Source organism: Sturnira hondurensis, unplaced genomic scaffold, assembly GCF_014824575.4.
Source record: "Sturnira hondurensis isolate 20B ecotype Veracruz unplaced genomic scaffold, ASM1482457v3 Scaffold0013299, whole genome shotgun sequence".
NCBI classification, from domain to species: Eukaryota; Metazoa; Chordata; class Mammalia; order Chiroptera; family Phyllostomidae; genus Sturnira; species Sturnira hondurensis.
In genome coordinates this window covers 9545951-9564471 of record NW_028085930.1, presented here as the reverse complement: position 1 = coordinate 9564471, position 18521 = coordinate 9545951, and the positions used below count along the sequence as shown (strand labels likewise).

Here is an 18521-nt window from a genome sequence, read left to right as displayed (position 1 = left end):
TGCCCAAGGTGACCATGTGACACAGTTCTGGCCAGTGAGGTAGAAGGGGAGGTCACTGCGAGGCTTATGGAAAGAAGTTGCTTTCTCACTAGAGACAAAGATGTTTGAGGAGAGCTTGCTTCTGCTGCCTCTCTTCCTTCCTATTTGGGATACTGAGGTAAGGATGTGATGTTTGGTGGTGTGGTGGCCATTTTGTAACCGGGAGGAAGTAGATACCAGAAGCAAAACCTCCAGGGATGTCACAGGAAGGTTAAAAAGAGCCCCACATCGTAGACAGTGTCTGTGAGCTGTTGTACCAGATACAGAACCACCTGCCTGTGAATCGGGTGGGTGCGACAGCTAACGATCATTGTTTCCTCTGCTCCTGGGAGTGGGTGATTCTGTTACTTGCACCTACACTCATCTGAACTGATGCATCTAATTTGGACAGATCCTAAAACAACTGGGCCTTTATTGTCACCCATTCCCACTGGGAAGTCACGGTTTCACTTTATATCTTTCACTCCCAAACACCAGGACGCAGTAACATGTAGAGATTAAAAGTAGAGGGCTTGGAACCAGATGAAACTGAGTTTGTGATCCAGCAACATCACTTTCTCATGGTACGGCCCTGGAAAAATTGCTTTATCTGTGTAAAGCTCACTTTCCTCAACCCCAGAATGGAATAATAAAACGAGCCTAATAATGTCACCTCCTTCATTGGCCTGCTGTGCAGAAAAGAAATGTCAGTAAAAGGCTTAACATTTGTGCTTGTTATTACTATTATTTCTGTCCACAAGGACATATGTTTGTTCACATAGGTCTTATTGTCTATCGCCCAGATAGTGTCCACAGTTTTTTTCAACTTCATTTTTCACCCAGCTTTTGCAATGTCATTCATCTGTATCTTGACTCCTGGTATTTTGCCTTCTCCATGACTGACTCAGTGGAGTACAGCACCCAGGCCCGTGGCCAGTGCTAAGGGGGAGAGAAGGAAGTATAGACCATGAATCTTTTCTTTAAAAAAACAAAACAAAACCAACAGCTTGTTGCTTAGTTGGGAATGTAATTCCATCATAAGCCCCATTGAATACATTGTAAAACTAGGGCCATCTTAAGGCCACATGGGTCATGGTTCCATCTGGACCCCACCTGTCTGGCTACGGCCAGCTGCGTAAGGAGACTGGGCAAAGGAGTGGCAGATGGGTTGGCAGAGGGTGCTAGAGACCTCATTTCCTGGAAGGGCCATCGCCCAAAACAATCTGTGAGGGGACATCATTGTCAGGGGCGCAGAGCTGGGCCCTCAGGGAGACAGTGGTAGCTCCAACCACCAGGCAAACCAACCCATCACCTAGAGCTCTGGGCAAGGGCCTCCCAGGGGAAGTAGTCCGGGATATTTTCAAAGAGTAGACTGGAAAAGGAAAGTAACATTCTCAATGAATAATTAAATGAGGGGCGTCTCATGTTTAAGCATCTGACCAACATGGGGGAAAAAGAAGATCTCTCTAAAATACAAGTCACTAGGTCTCAACGATGGCTTCCACCCGGGTGCTCAGAGCGAAGAAGCTGGGTGTCCCTTGTGCGTGGCGAGGGATCACTGGACAATGACAAGTGGGGTCAGCAGTGGAGAGGGTAGAGCGACAGAGGAAGTGGGGCCGGAGAGCTCTGGCACTGTCCGTGAGTGTGGGGAGGGGGCTGTTCGCTTTATGTGGACCAGCCTTGGACTGGCAGTCTAAGGACAGACATCGTGCCCGTACTGACCCTCGAAGGGCACGATGGGATAAGAGCCTCAAACGTAGATTTCGGCAGTCAGGAGGCACCCCTTGCACAGGCCTTTAAACAAGTTTTATGGGCTCGTGTGGGCTTAGGCACACAGGAGTGAGGTTTGCTGGCCTGGTACGCCCCTGGCCTCAAGCCCTTCTGTTGGAAGTCTCTTTACTTGGCTTGATCCGTATTCTTTGCGCTTTGGAATCTGGTTAAATCGAATACCAGAGATCAGAGATCATATAAACACACAGGGGTGTCGCTCTTTCCCCACACAAGAACCTGTACCTGATTGTCCTCGTATCCCAGTTGCAAGAGAACTGTGGGGTGGGGGATTGGGGAGTGTGTGCATTGCCCTTTGCGCCTTCATCACAATAACATAGAAATGAGAATGTCACATTTTATCTGTCGGTGCAATTTAACCCCATCGGCTCCGCTGAAGGGCCGAGAGTTACTCTGCTGCTTAGCACCGCCCCCCCCCCCCACCACGTTGGTGTCTCACTGCCGCCCGTGGTCTCATTAAGAAAACTCGTTCTGCTCAACCTCTATGGACAGTGGAGGCTGTAGCCTGTGGTGTCAGCAGTTTACGTTTTTATTTTTAAAAATGATTTATTGTTTTGTTTATTCCTATTTCTTTCTTAAAAGGATTGGAGTCTGGTTACAATGAGAACATATGCTACCTATTGTTTCCTTCTTTTGTTTTTCTTTGCTTTTTGTTATTCCTAGCACAGAAATACTTTATTTTTCTTTTTTTAATATTTTATTGATTATGCTATTATGGTTGTCCCATTTTCTCTCCCTTTTATTCCCCTCTGCCCTGCACCCACCCCCACCAGCATTCCTCACCCTTAGTTCATGTCCATGGGTTGTGCGTATAAGTTTTTTGGCTTTTCCATTTCCTATACTATTCTTAACCTCCCTCCATGTATTTTGTACCTACCAATTATGCTTCTTATTCCCTGTACCTTTTCCCCCACTCTCCCCCTGTCCTCCTCCCCACTGATAATCCTCCATGTGATCTCCATTGCTGTGATTCTGTTCCTGTTCCTGTTGTTTGCTTAGTTTGTTTTTGTTTTTTTAAGTTCAGTTGTTGATAGTTGTAAGTTGTCATTTTAGTGTTCATAGTTTTGGTCATCTTCTTTTTCTTTAAGAAGCCCTTTAACATTTCATATAATAAGGGCTTGGTGATGATGAACTCCTTTAACTTGACTTTATCTGAGAAGCACTTCCATCCTTCCATTGTAAATGAAAGCTTTGCTGGGTACAGTAATCTTGGTTGTAGGTTCTTGCCTTTCATGACTTGGAATACTTCTTTCCAGCCCATTCTTGCCTGTAAGGTCTCTTCTGAGAAATCAGCTGACAGTCTGATGGGAGCTCCTTTGTAGGTGACTGTCTCTTTTTCTTTTGCTGCTTTTAAGAGTCTCCCCTGATCTTTAATCTTGGCTAATGTAATTATGATGTGCCTTGGTGTGTGCCTCCTTGGGTCCACCTTCTTTGGGACTCTCTGAGCTTCCTGGACTTCCTGGAAGTATACTTCCTTTGCCAGATTGGGGAAGTTCTCCTTCATTATGTTTTACAGCAAGTTTCCAATTTTTTGCTCTTCCTCTTCTCCTTCTGGCACCCTTATGATTTGGATGTTGGCATGTTTAATGTTGTCCAGAAGGTTCCTAAGTCTCTCCTCATTTTCTTGAATTCTTGTTTCTTCGTTCTGTTCTGGCTGATTGTTTATTTCTTCCTTCTGGTCCAAACTGTTGATTTGAGTCCTGGTTTCCTTCCCTTCACTGTTGGTTCCCTGTATATTTTTCTTTATTTCACTTTGCATAGCCTTCACATCTTCCTCTATTTTGTGACCATACTCAACCATTTCTGTGAGCGTTCTGATTTCCAGTGTTTTGAACTCTGCTTCTGATAGGTTGGCTATCTATTTTTCCAGCTTACAGGTTTTTTTGGTAATGCTGCTCTCGTTGTTTTTAAAGTATGTGTAATATTGATCTCTTTCTGCCATTGGACCAAATACTCTAGTCCAGTGGGCAACAAACTATGGCTGTGGGTTAAGTCTGGCCAGCCACTTGCTTTTATAAATAAAGTTTTATTGCAACACATTCACGCCCATTTGTTTATTACCATCCACAGCTGCTTTTGTACTACAATGGCAGAGTTTAGTAGCTGCGGCAGAGACCATAGGGCCTGTAAAGCCAAAGATATTTATTATCTAGTCCTTTGTAGAAAATATTTGCTGGGAGTATAGCCAATTAAAGATGCATGTCAAGCCAGCTCCCACCGTGAGCGATTAGAACTTAATCCCCCAGTAAATTCTGGGCAACGGTGTGGAACATGCACCTCAGAGTCATCCTGATGGAGAGGTGAGAGACCTGGAGTACTTTTACACCAACTCTTGTCAATCTTTGATTGGAGGTTGCTCCTGAGGGTGACTTCCAAGGCCGCCTGGCCTGCCGCACATCCTGAAGCAGCCTTCTCTGGCTCTGGGGAAAATCCTCAGGTGAGAAAATGGAGGTGCTGACAGCTGGGAAGGAAGATCTTCAGGAGCACACTAAAGCTTTAAGTCCAGACAGAGGCCAGTGGGGCTGACACAGAAAGCTGTGTCACAGACTGCGGTGTTGAAGGATGAACTTGGAATTTCTTTCATAACTGTCCTTTAACTTTATTGTGGGATTTAATTTAAGAATTCATAGAATCGTATTTTGGGCTTTGGCGGGATTTGTTTTCCAATCATCTCATCTCACGTTTGGCTCTTAGATGTCTCTATTTTCAGGTTCCAGCCCATCTCCAGAGAGTCCCCTGTAGCTGCCTCCATGTAAAGCTTGTGTATAGGGCCAGCTGTCTGCCAGGGCCCCCGCTACCTCCTCAAGGCCAGAGCCGTGTTCCTGCCACTACCCCCAGCACCCCGCGTAGCCCTCTCATACCACATCCAGATTAAATGGCATTTCTGTGTCTTTGTACTATAGATTCTCCCAGGAGAGGAGCTGAGGCAGAGAAGAGCTGGAAACTCAGGCAATTCGTGGATTTGCTCAGCACTCCAAAGATCCTTTGGAGAAACAAATGCTGTTCACACCACTGACCTTGGTCAATTGGACTTGGTAATGGAAGGACAAAGAGGGCAGATAGAGGAAAGGGGAGAGTGAGATAAGAGAGGCCAAAAGAACACGGTGCTGGAAAAGCAGCTTTAACCAGAGATGACAGAAAGAGAATCTGGAATGTCAGTTGACTGTGAGTTAGCTGAATAGTTTGGGGATATGTTGGGAAACTTGAATTTTCAAACCTGAGTCTGATCGCTTAGGTCTGAGCTTGCAAACTATCACGCTGGGGGTTAAGTGATCATAATGACTAGTTTTAAGCCGAATAAAGTTAGGAAAGCTGCTTACATGTTATGATAGCGTAGTGTATTGGTATGACATCTATCTCTTGGTGATGAGAGAACATAAGCATCCCAGACCTGTGGAAAGAACTGCTGCACCATCAAAGATCCCCTCGATGTTGAAACCACACCTCTACATCCAAAAGGCACATTTCATGGAAGAAGGGGTTGAAACTGGAAAGAACATTGGGTATTGGAAGGACTATTATTTACACAGATATAGCACAGGATTCTAGAATCCTGAAAATATCACCTTCTTGGCTATTGTGCTTAACGCAATTGTACGAAATGCCTAAATCAAGGCATTCTAATAATCAGGGCAGAACTTGTAGGTGCTTTGGGGTTTTGTCAAAATGATCACAAACAAGTTGCATTTTTAAAAGAGCTTTTAAAGAATAATCATAAATAGTATACACCATGCATACACCATAGTATACACAACTGTGCCCGTCAAGGCAGCCCCAGATCAGGGGGTTGCCTCCTTTGTCCAAATTTGGTGACTGTTTACAGATCCCTGCGTGTTCAACTGGTTTTTGTCATGGCCCTTCAGTAGGAAATGGGATTCCCTCTACATGACCTCTAATAATGTCCAGTTCAAGTGCAGGGATGGCATCATCATTGTGGACCCGGAGGACTTGAATGTCTTTGGAAGAAAGAATTTTGAGTTGGCCAGTGGGCTCTCAGGCATTGAGACCACAGAGGAATTAGACCAGGGCCACTGCGGGTATGAGATCTGCTTTTACTGTTGTGAAATAGCATGAAGTGTATTGGACTCTCCACGGCTGGCTGAATACTTCTCTCCGTCCCCTCAGGGCATACTTAATGGTGATCTTGGTGGTGATGAATTCAATCTTAAAACCCAGACAATAAACTTCAATCATAAAAATTCAGGCGGACACCTGCAGATCAAATTCGGGAATCAAATCTTCTAACTGCCAGGTTTCTCTACTTCTAAGTCAATCATTGCGGACAAAGTCAGAACCGAGCCCATAAAGAAGGGAATTTGAACATTTGATTACACTATGAGGAAAAGGTTAAATTTCTTTTAGAACTAAGTGGAGGCATCTGTTTTGTTTAAATTAAGGGTCTGTAAGTACCAGCCAGGGACCGAGTTGACAGCCAGTTTTGTAATAAAGTAATAAATCATGGGGATGTTTAAGGAAACAAGAAACACCATATTCTTCCTTTGCTCAACCAATTAAGCAATAAGCCATCTGGGTCTTTTTGTTAATTACTGTCAAACACAACTTAGACAATTGAATTCAGACTTTTATTTAATTATATTAATTTATTTCAGCAACTTCAAATACCCACAATGGTAATAATAAAGTTCATTTAAAAAAATAGAGGTCTTGTTAAATTTTTATTTTGCAACCATTACTACCCTTTACAAGTTTGCCATCTGAGAATTATTAGCTTTATTTTCACCTCAAGATATTTGAGGAATTCATTTTAAATATATACAAGTGTGAAAGAAGAAGATGATGGCTGAAATGTCTTCCCTGGATGGGATGATGTGTCTATCTGGATCAGTTCTCATAGAACAGTTTGCAACAATAAAATGTTCTATATCTGTGCTCTCTAATACAGTAGCCCCTAGCTACATGTGGCTATTGAGCACTTGAAATGTGACCAGTACAACTGAGGTACTGAGTTTACACTGTCTTTCATTTCAGTGCATTTACATTTATTAGTACCGTGCACTAACCAATTGCGCCCCTGGAGCTCCTGCATTTACATTTAGATAGCCACGTGTGGCTACTGGTTACTAGCACAGGTCCAACGTGTCTTCTGAGGAAGGAGAAATGCAGTGAGCCATTGACTTCAGTAGGTGGAAAAGGAATGTGTACAGGAGTATGATAGCTATTGTAGGGAAACGCTCACTTCCCACCCAGTTTTCCTTATTTGAAATGCAATGCATTCTGAAATGGCCCAACAGAAGCCAGTGTCTTGGAGGAGTGGTTTCTAAGCTGAGCATGTGAAGGGTGAAGGAGGAGAAATGGGTGTGAATGGTGTCTTCTGATTAGCAGAACCAACCCAACTGGGTAACCCTTACGGTCAGACTGGGCCAGATCACAGTAGAGAGAGCCAGTCAGCTCTTGCTAGCTTGGCTCTGCTCTAGTGGAGGTGTGTTCTTCCCACAGTTGTGAATGTTCCACCCGTGGGCATACTGAGGGGCCCGGACAGTTCCTACAGGCTCAGAAATGGCCCTGTCAGCCCTCATGAGCATTAACACCCACCTCGAGTTCCTCTCGTGTGAATTTTGGCTCAGATGCTGGCATTTCCCCTCAAGGAGGCTTGCCTCTTTGCAAGGGTTGCTATTCCTGATCCAGTCAATGCAAACCCTGTAACAAAGGCATCAGGAGAGTTTCTCAAGTGTATGCTCTGCTGTTAGTGGAATCCTCAAAATGAGCTGACCCTTCCGAAGACCAGTGACTAAAGAGAAGTATTCACTACATTGCATGAGAATCTGATTGTGGTTAACCAAATCAGAGAAGGGTGAGAGCAGAATGAATGGAGGTAGAAAGTTTGAGGAAATCCTCATTAACATGAAAACACCCATCCCAGGCTCACTGACTCTTTTCATCCCAGAGGCTGAGCTGCAGAACAGGCCCAAAGCTCTCTTCCCTCCTCCCGACAACCCTCCTCTACTCTCAGTAGCTTCCCTTCCTTCTTCTGAGCTACGGCTCAACCAGTGAACATGAAATGCGTTCTAATAAGCCTAATCCAAAGTTTTCAGTGTGTCAGGCCTCGATGCTCTCTTTCCACTTTAATTTGCATGGTTGGCTACACAGACAACGCAATCAAGGCCATTTGAAATAAGCTGATCAATTGGATTTATGTATTCTGGACCTGCTACCAGAGAATGTCCAGGCCTCTTTCCTTGGTCAGAGATTAAAAGCAATTCTTACACGCTTAGTGCTGAATGGAGGAAAATGAAGAATCTTCTGGACTATGTAATGATCATCTACCCGTGCTGAAGACAGTGAGTCCTTTCTTTTTCTTTTTCTGAAACAGCCAGCAGTCAATGGCATAGGTTGGAGAAGGAAAACACTTCTTACATTCATTCACGGAGCTTTCTTCTCCACGACCACAAGACTACAAACGCAGAAGAGGTGACTCATGAAAGGTACCTGCTTTCGCAGTTCCCGTGGGGTTGAAATGTGAGGGCCAGACTTCTCTTTTCCTTCTGACACTGGCATTCAGTGTTCATCCATAGCCTTGATGTTGTCGAAGTGCCACAGCTGGCTGGCTTTCCCATCACACTGGCGCAAGTACAAATCTTTGTTGCTTTCCTGCACCACCGCTTCCATGCACTTCCCAGAAACAACGTGGACAATCATTCCATTCTGGAAAGTCAGAAGGGGAAAACGACAGCCAGTCAGTCCCCCTCAGTCAGTCAGCAAAGAAGGACTTTTCTAAGATTTGTATTCATCGTTAAGAGACTAATAGAGGTCATGTGAACTGGAACTGGTAAGGAACTGTAGTGTTTTGGTTAAAGTATAATATAATTTAGGTAGCCCTGAAATTTAGGTATTATTGAGTCCAGGGGCCATAAGCTCCATTATCTTTACTGTGGTTGGGTAATTATACCATACCTTAAAGTCCTGGTTGTTAGAATGTCCAGAGGAAAAATCATGTGCAGTCTTTATATTGTATTGATGACATTCATTGTTATCAGTGGCTTGTCAATTTCTGCTTTTAAATGATTTAGTTTAATCCCCTGCTATTAATCCTGCAGTTTAGGGCTGCTGCTGGTAGCAGCAATACAGTCGGTTACAGCAGGTTACAGTAGAGAGTAACATTTTAAGAATATACTAAAGGCCTAAGTCAGCCATATCTGAAAAACTACACCAAATCTGTCAGATTTAATATTGAATCTAGCCATGCTCTTCTCAAGGAAAAATCATCTTGATGAAAAGTTAAATGTTTTTTTTTAAGATTTTATTCATTTATTTTAGACAAAGGAAGGGAGAGAGAAAGAGGGAGAGAAACATCAATGTGTGGTTGCCTCTTGCACACCCCCTGCTGGGGACCTGGCCTGGCCCGCAGCACCCCAGGCATGTGCCCTGACTGGGAATTGAACTGGCAATCCTTTGGTTCGCAGGCCAGTGGTGCTCAATCCACTGAGCTACACCAGCAAGGGCAAGTTAAATGTTCTCAATGGCATGGCTGATAATGTCCACTTATTCATTTATTTATTATTTAGGCATTTTTGAAATATAATTTACATACCATAATATTAATTATTTTAAAATATACAGCGTGGTGGTTTTTAGTATATTCACAAAGTATATGCAACGATCACCACTATCTAATTCCAGAACATTTTCTTCGCTATTAAAAGAAAACTACTGTTCTTTAGCAGTCACTTCCAATTCTTCCTTCCTTCCAACAACTAAAATGACTAATATGCTTTCTGTCTTGAGGGATTTGTCTATTCTGGATAGTTCCTGTAAATGCAACAATACATGGCCTTTAGTGACTGGCTTCTTCACTGTGCATCATATTTTCAAGGTTCATCCCTGTTGTAGCATATAACAGCAAGTAATTTTTCCTCTTTATTTTTTATTGCGGTAAAAATACATAACTTAAAACTTACCATCTTCGCCATTTTTCAGGTGTAAAGTTCAGCAGTGGTAAGTATATTCCCATTGTTTTGAAATGGATCTTAAGACCTTTTTCATCTTTAAAACCAAAATTCTATACCCACTAAACCACCCCTCCTCACCCCAGCCCCAGGTAACCACCAGTCTACTTTCTGTCTCTGTGAATTTAACTACTCTGGGTGCTGTATATACATGGGATTATACAGCGCTTTTCTTTTTGTGACTGGCTTCTTTCACTTAGCATGATGTCCTCCAGGTTCACCCATGTTGTAGCATATGACAGAATTTACTTCCTTTTTAAGTCTAAATAATATTCCATTGTAGGTGTATGTTTATCTATTTGTCCACCGTTAGACACTAGGGTTCCTTCCACCTGCTGGCTACTGTGAATAGTGCATCTATGAGGAGTACGTCATTCCTCTTACGGCAGAATGTTAATACTCTTTTCTAAGTGTTAATCTTTAATGCCTAAAAGATGTGGGGTATATTCTGTTCACTAATCTTTTACTTGCTATTTTTAAGTGCTGTTTCTAAAATGTGTCTTATCCACAAGACTTGCTCAGAATGACACTTTATAATCATTCATAAGGGACCTTGCCTTGGTATCTAAGACTTCTTTGAGTGTGTGGGGGCCGGAGTCCTGGTTTACTTGTCCCCAAAGCCCCACAGGCTTTGTTCTCAGATGCTTGTTGTTAGTTCAGCCTAAGTTCCGCTCCATACAATTTTCTTTTTTCAGAGCTTCGCTTAAGAATACCAATGTACAGTCTGCTTATTTTACCCTCTTTATTCCCAAGACACAGTTTGGGAAGAAACAAAAAAGATGTGCATATTTATTTATGTGTTTGCATATTTTTGCCCTAACTTATTCCAAAAAGAATTTGAGGTAGGGAAAGCCGTCGATACCGCCACCTTCCTATTCCAATTCTGTATGGCGGACACGTGCATTCTCCCTAAGTACTTGTGTCTTACTTACTTCCTCTTTATTGGTGCATAGCTTCTGAAAAGGATCCAGAGCTTCTCTCCCCTGGGGTGAGGGGAATCAAAGTCTTACTGCAATGATCAAATGTCCACAGTGGAATTTGCAAAAGAAGAAAGCAATGCCTATACCAGTATCTATGTTGGCGGTGGAGCGGAGAGCCCTGCATCCTAAGACTGCACTAATGAGGTGGTTGACTGCTACTATGATATACTCCATGGTCCTACCTGTGACTTGAGCTAATAAACTTCAAAAGAGGACTGTCCCCACTCTCTGCCACAAAGGAGGTCAGAGCCATAAGGAAACATGGCAAATGGGTACATTTCAAGGTTCTGATGGCCCAGCATTTCTCCAAAGTTGACTTTACCTCCCTGAGGTCTTACTGCCAGCCAGTAAATTTAAACAACAGAAGTACAGATCTGAATGGTAAAACCTGACCACTTGGGAGAGCTTGGGACACAGCATAGACCACCAGCACTGGAAAGCTCTTCTGAATGGATTACTGACCTCCTGGAAGTCCCAGTGCTGCTGATGGATGGCAGGGCCTTCCTCCGTACAGTTCTGAAGAACCACCTGCTCTCGCCTGACATCGAAGCACAGGTGCTGTGGGCTGCCAAAATGGATCTCCTTCCTGCCGGTGTGCTGCAGGTGCTGAGAGAGAGAGAACGCTTGTTGCACAGCTAGAAGGAGATGTTCTCCGACGCTACAGCTGAGGTGCAGAGCTCACAGTGGAGCTGAGGCCTAGGGGAAATCTTTAGGTACTGAGGTGGGAGGGGGTGGTCAGCAGTACTGTATCTCATAGTCAAGTCCACAAACAAGCTGCGCGACTAGCCCTGGCCTCTGACATCTCCACCTTCCAGCTGCTCCCGCATTCATACCTATAGACTCTGGTGTCTCCCTCCATGGTTCTATTTACTGCGTCGTAGGTGGGGCCGTTAAAGAATGCTGTGTGCTCTGTGAGTGTCCTGCTGAAAGGGCAGATGAGGAGTCCCTCCAAGGCCCAAGGTGATCACTTTCTAGAGAGAGCTGACCCAGCCCCACAACCAAGTTCCCTGCTGTTTGTCGTATGTGCTGACAGTCGCTCATGGTTATTATTTGCTCTGGTGTTTTCGAGTGTTGGGCTGTGCATACCTTGCAGGTGGGCTTTACCTGTGGGAATTCTGTGTGCCTGGGATGGAAGGGGAGTCTTGACAAAACCATTTGTTTGTTCCTGCCAAGTAGAGGCTGAACTAATTTTTATGTTAGTTTTGTGGTGTGAAGACAGGGCCAGCTGCATGAACAGGAGAACTGTGCTGCCTTCTGGGGCCTCACACTCTGAAGAACGTAATGTTCTTGGTGTGATATAATTGGCTTAATGCTGTACTGTCACTGTCTTGAAATTCTTGAAACACATACATGCTGCACCAGAGGCCTGACCTTTCCACTTTGCACTGAGCCCTGCACATGAGATAGCTGGTCCTGCTGGTGTATTCCCAGACCATGCTGTTCATAACTCTGAATCCCGAACCCACGTTAGATGCAAACCTGTGGCTACACATTCAGGGACCAGTAATTGTCCTCTACTCAAAGAGCCTGCAGAGACGGACAAGCTGCCTTCTCATCTTCCTGTGGCAGTGTGTGGATGTTTCTAGTCAAACTTTGCACAGTTTGAAGTTTCTAGTTTCTCTTTGAAGGTCAACACTGGCTTGATAGGAAGTCTCATTTCCATCTTCTCATCCCTAATGGGCTGAAGGAAGGTTCTCGGCACTTACTGGGAACCAATAGGTGAACCAGTTGGCAGGGAACCAATGCCTCTGGGCCCTGAGGTTGTCGGTAACTCCCCCCACCCCCCACCAAGGCAGGGAGGGCAGCATGGCCCATGTCCATCAGCTCTACTCTCAGTGGCCTCTGGATTTTTGGCCCTTGGGGATTTCTCTTTCTTATAAATTTAGTTACTTAGGCATGGAGAAGGGTCTCTCTTGTTCTTTTAACCTAACATACCTAGGTGTTTTTAGGACAAGGGCTTTTGGCTTCTCTAGTTCACAATTTTGCTGGACCCCCAAGTCCCTGCTTATCCTCCTCTTCACCAAATTTTTAAAAATCTAAAAAGCTAACATTCTGTGTACATGCAGAAGGCTGCATTATTCCCATTGCAGATGAGAACATCAGACTCGGAGAGGTTAAGAAGCCTGCCCAGTACCACACACAGCTAGAAATTGGTGAGCTATTTCCGCCACACTGCAAGGCTTCCTCACTTTATATGCGTGTCCTCCTCCCATGTGCCAGGTGTGAATGCCTATTGATGTGTTCAGGAACATTGGCAAAAGGCAAAGCTGACGAGGCCCAATGGATCCTGAGCATCGCTTTCCCCCACTATTGCGGGACCTGCACCGCCCAGCCCAGCCTCGGCTGGTCTTTCCTGCGTGAAGGGCTGGACTCCGGTCCCTCCAAGAGATGCTCTGGCTTTGCCCTCAGGCTCTCAAGGCCTCACTGGACTCTGTGATCAATATCTCTAAGAACTTGCACTTGGTTGTTTCTTTTTAATAGAGGCCTTTGGGGTATTATAGCTAAACTCAAATGTCCCTGTCTAAGGCTGTAAAAGAGAGATCTCGAGGCAGGCTTGACTTCCTAGGTCATCACCCAAGCTGTAGAAAGAAGTGGACTCGCCAACCCTCAGTCAGCATCACGGAAGCTGCCCGCCACCTTGGGCAGTTATTCCACGATGGACATTTTGAAAAGATGATACTCTAAGATACGGGAGATCTTCCTGGTGACCACGGGCCTACATGGCTGCTGGAAGGGGCCTGCCCCAGATCCTTCCCCTGACTCAATTACCTCCTTCTCCTTTCCTCAGGTACCTCCTTAGACACAGGGGGTTTCGAGCACTTCATGAACCCCTGAAATTATTAAAATTTTGTGTGGATGTGCTTCTTTGCATTTTCTTTGGGAAAGTGTCCTTAGAGTTCATCAACTTCTTAAAAGAAACATGTCGCCTATAACAAACATGTCTAATGTTTGACCTCTGAGCTTCCAAGCCACACCCGTCTCCTTCTCCTCTTGCCCCATTTCCGGGTGAGCTCATGAGCAAGCCTGTTGCTGCCTTCTTTGATGTTGGCGGGGCATTTGAACCAGGTAGGCCCCAGCCTGAGCCTGGGAACCCTTACCCCAGCTTGCCCCCTGACCACATAAGAGCCAGGGCCAATCACCCCATCTCGCTACCTCAGGCCAGTCGCAGGCCTGCTTGGGAGTCTCCTGCCTGAGTGTGGCAACCACAGGATGTAACCTACAAAGGTTAACAACCACAAGCAGGGAGGGGTGGACTAGACACTGGACTGACCTGCCCTCCCTAGGCCTAGGTGTTAATCGGGCGCCACCTGGATTTCTCCGTGTTGATGTCAAACAGCCTGCCCTGTGTTGAGCTCTATATGCACATGAGCAGGACCTCTGGCTCGGGCATGGGTCTCTCCCTCTGGGTGGCACGCTGCCACTCACGCTCAGCATTTCTCCTTATCTGTGCTTTGGGCCATAAGCATTTGTTGTCACCAGGGCAGCCCCACTCTTCTTGGGTACTGAGGACTCCAGCCACAGTGAAGCGTGGGGCCTCGGGAAAGCTATGGAGTCAGTCTTGGGTGCTGTCTCCTGGTCCCCCCCCACACAAGTCACCAGAGCCTCAATCATGGGGAGAGGCTTCGGCCAGGTCTGGCATCCTGGGAGAGCTTATGGGCTGCTTCCCTCCTCTCCCCGGGGGCCTTTGCGCCTTCTGCTTCCTTCTCGCTGTAGAAGGAATTTCACAAACCAAACCACTGAACAAAGCCAGGGCTCTGGAAGCTGGAGCCAGTGTAAGTCCTCTGCTGGCAAGCGGGGCAGCTGGTCACCCAAGGCCATGAGGCCAGTGTGCTCCAAACCCAGCCCTCCCTCCCCACCACACACACACACACACACACACACACACCCCAGGCTCCTGTGGTGCCCTGAGGCTCTGCCTCTGGGATACAATGTCTGCGCCCATAGACCCCATGCAGTACCTGAAGGATATGGCAAGTCTGTTCCGGGTGGACTCGGTGTCGGAGGACTGGAGACTTAAGACTGGGAGGCACGAGTCATGGGTTTGAGGCACTGCTTCGAAGGGGGACTATCCTCTGGGTCCCCCTGCATTGTCAGGAATTCTGAGCCCACTGCCCCCACTTGGGTGACCCACTTTCCCCACCTCAGGATCTAATTGGCTAGTGATCTCAGCTGGTCCTAATATTTCATACATGACACCCTCACGGACATTTACTGGCACATAGCTTTTCTTTGACCTCTGATTATAGCTTTTAATTTTAATAGGGAGCATTTCCATAAATTCTAGATTTCAAGTATCCAGAAAATTTTGAAAATTTTGGGTGACCTCCTAATTCTGGGCCCACTTTCATACAAAACGAAACCATTTGTTGAGGCTGGGGCAGGTGTCGCTGTCCTTGCATATGGGCCATGGGCTGCTCAGTCACAGCAGCCTCCACCCAGCGCAAGGTACTCATTTCCTCTACCTGCCTGAACCTCAGATGGCCACTGTCTAAGCCTCGGTTTCCTCATCTGCCAGATAAAAACATTGGCTCAGCAGCTTCTCCATTGCCCTCGAGTTCAGCCTCACATTTTCTGATGGTGGTCATTGTCTGTGCTTGCAGCTGGGAGAGGGGTGGGCAGGGCAGGGATCACAGTGGGGGGCCCATGATCCATCAGGAGACATGGAACCACTGAAAGGAGATACCCCAAAAGGAAGTGATGGGCATTACCTGGAGAACTCTGACCACCCACCTGTTGCTGCCGGCTGTTACTGCAGGGAGCCAGCATCAAGGCACAGCCCAGGAGGTCCCCTTCTGCCTGGCAGTCTGCACAGAAGCCAAGTCCGGTGTTGTGGAGCTGAAAGTGGACATCCGTATGCAAGTGAATCCTGATCTTGATGTAAAGTCACCGTCTGTTAGTCTCTATTCCCCTCCTTCACTTTTTGGAGAATAGCTCAAGGCACTACTTCGTTTGTGGCCTGCTACGTTCAGGCCACAAAAATGTGCGAGGTCAAGCTGAAGTTACTGATGCTAGCTAAGGGACAGGCCTCCTGATGGAGGCAGGCAGCGCCTGTCCTGGTGAGGGGCTCTGGGATGGGTTATGGGGCAATCCAGTGACCTCCCTCAGGGCAGGCATGGAAGCCTCTGAGGCCCCACTGAGCTTGGACTGGTTGGCCTGGGTCATGGAAAACCATTGCAACATCCAGTGCCTGTCTTGGGAAGCTGCCCACCCTTCCTCTTCCTCTTCATCTCCCCTCAATCGCTCCTTGCCTTTCCAGAGAACCTGGGCCTGTGTTCAGATGGGTACAGCTCAGGATAGACGTTGGCCAGAAACCAGTGGAACGTTCGACAGCCCAGCCTCCTTTGCAGCTGCCGGCGTTCTGTGCAGTCTGGCTTCTCAGCCTGGGGAGGAGGGAGTCACGGGCAGTAAGAGGGAGAAAGCTTGTTGTGCGTCGGAACTTAACGTGGTGGAGGAGGGACAGAAGTGACTGAAGCTGAAGGATCGGGATGGAATGAGAGGCCCCAGACAGCAGCTGCGCAGGGCAGTGTTAGGAGAGGAGGGTTTGGGTGGGACAGAGTAGGAGGGGTCTTCCTTAGAGAGAGCTGTGGAACCGGCCACATAGTAGGGGGTGTCACCCCCTTCCTACAAGCCCTCACATCTTCGGTCTACAAAGACCATCATATCTATGCTTTGATGACCTTTCTGAGGCAATTGGCAAAACATGATGGGGCTGTGCACCTTTGGTTGGTGGGGTACACCACCATGATGGGCCTGGTGGAGGTAGAAGCTGACCTGAAGACCACTGCGACGAACTAAGATGGAAAATTGTGGGGTGGGGAAAGGTGGATTTACCCCTCTTCCCTCTAAATGCCCACTTTCCTCCATTAACAAATCATTCCTCTGGGCTACACGGTCCCTATTTTTTGAGATTCTCCTTTATAATACAATTGTTCTGGGATGAATATCAAAGTAAGTCATTAGGGTGTTAGTATAAATTAATGTCTTGGGCTGTATTGATAAGATACAAAGAACCCTACTCAGAAGTTTAGTACTAAATCCGGGGTATCGTTAGGGAAGAGAAAGGTGCTAAGAAGGGATTCAAAGAGCCAAAAACAAACAAGAGAGAGAGAGAGAATTATTTCTTGGGGTAGGATTTAAAAAAAAGAGGGAGCTGACACAGGAGTTCTAACTTGATGGCCCGTAGTCTGGAAACCAGACACTGGTCTAACTGGCCATATGAAGTGAGTTTGGTTCGCGTGTACTTCTTCCCTCCCCTAGCCCTCAGATCGAAATGTTGGGAAGAGTAAGGTCTGAGTCTGGAGTGCTGAAACGTTCTCTGCGAGCTCCTCCACGTGTGATCCCCTGAGCAGCTGGTTTGGAAATGCCCGAGGAACGTGTCTAAAATGCAGGTCCCAGGGTCCTGCTCCATATCTATGACTCGGCAGGACCCGGCATTTAATCTGCACATAACTGTTTATTTTCCACAGAAAGTTTGAGAACAACTCCTTTGTCGGGCAGGAATTTCTTGTTCAGCATATTTACCCATCATTACACCCAAGAAAGCTGTCACTTTCCTCTAAGGAATTACAAAGGTTTTTCGATGGCTTCTTGGCACTCAGTGTTCCTGTGATCCCTCCAGGGCTGGATTTTGCTACTAAAGCAGACACGTTTCTTCGTGAGAGTGCCAGCACCTTCATCTTTCTAGGTGAGGAGACAAACTGGCAAATCTACCCAGCCACAAACATGGGGGCATATTGACATTGGACTTACCCCTCGGACAGCCCTGTCTGAGAGAGGAGAGAACAGAGAATGTCGACTTCTCCAGCACTTAAGCCCGGCCTTGTGTTTGGCTGCCTGGGCTTGCTGTATCTCAAAATTCAAGTGAGGATTTTGGGGTGGGAGAGGGTCAGGAGGGGGGACGGAAGGGTAGAACTCATTAGAACGAAATTAAGTTTTAGCTATTTAGGTTTAAAGTAAATGCATGCTAGCAAACACCTTCAGGGAGGCAGTGATATTATTGAAATCTTGATATCAAAGTAAGCAATAGGACATTTGTAAAACATGAACTAATGGAAATGTTCAAAAGAAAAGTGCCTCATTTTCAGACTGTAAGACACACACCCCACACACACAGAAATTTGGGAGGAATAATGGTTGTTAATGCTGCTGCTGAGTTCTGTTTACATTTACATTGGTGAAATATTATGTTATTTATGTTATTAAATATTGTACTGCATTTTTTGCTTCAAATTTCCCCCTATTTTCCCCTTCTAAAACCTAGGTATGTCTTATGGTCTGAAAAACATGGGTAAGTCGGAAAAAAGGTCTTCTCACTTACCAGTAGGAGGTGCCATTCTTCTTGTGAAAGTCATCAAAGGAACATTTGTGGATCAGAGAATGGACCGCACTCAGCAGCGTGGGCTGATGAGGGGGCTTGTGGGAGCTGTTACAGGACCTTTGGGGTCCCCACTCCCAACACAGAAAACATGGATGTGAATCCATGTCTCACATGGAAAAATATTTGTGTCACTCCATAAGAATTAAGCTGAGTGATAGTTGACCAGCTGAAGATACAATGTTTATGGACTTTAATTAAATAAATAAAAACTTTATTTTTCTATGGTTTATTTTGGATCCCTCGTGATTATTTTTCTGCTTATATTTGTTTCATGTCTTGGATAATTGCACAGCCTGAGCACTTCGCCCAGGTGAAAGGGCCCTCTGACACCTGTTCCACCCCCCCCCCCACTCTCGTCCTCGGCTCTCCTCTGGGCCCCAGGGAGGCTGGCTC

General features: G+C 46.0%; 1 protein-coding gene across 3 annotated transcripts in view; it reads right to left on the bottom strand.

The window, feature by feature from the left end:
* Positions 1-6363: 6363 nt before the first annotated feature.
* GALNT15 (polypeptide N-acetylgalactosaminyltransferase 15) overlaps positions 6364-18521 on the bottom strand; it is a 42686-nt gene continuing 30528 nt past the window's right edge. For 2 of the 3 annotated variants that reach the window (XM_037061344.1, XM_037061346.1), the window contains 4 exons: positions 16000-16131; positions 15482-15586; positions 11213-11356; positions 6364-8469 (listed from right to left, as the gene is read on the bottom strand). In XM_037061344.1, coding sequence (XP_036917239.1) covers positions 8323-8469; positions 11213-11356; positions 15482-15586; positions 16000-16131 — 528 coding nt within the window. In that variant the 3' untranslated portion in view covers positions 6364-8322. The remainder of the gene's footprint in view (positions 8470-11212; positions 11357-15481; positions 15587-15999; positions 16132-18521) is intronic. The other variant, XM_037061345.1, reaches the window with a different exon arrangement.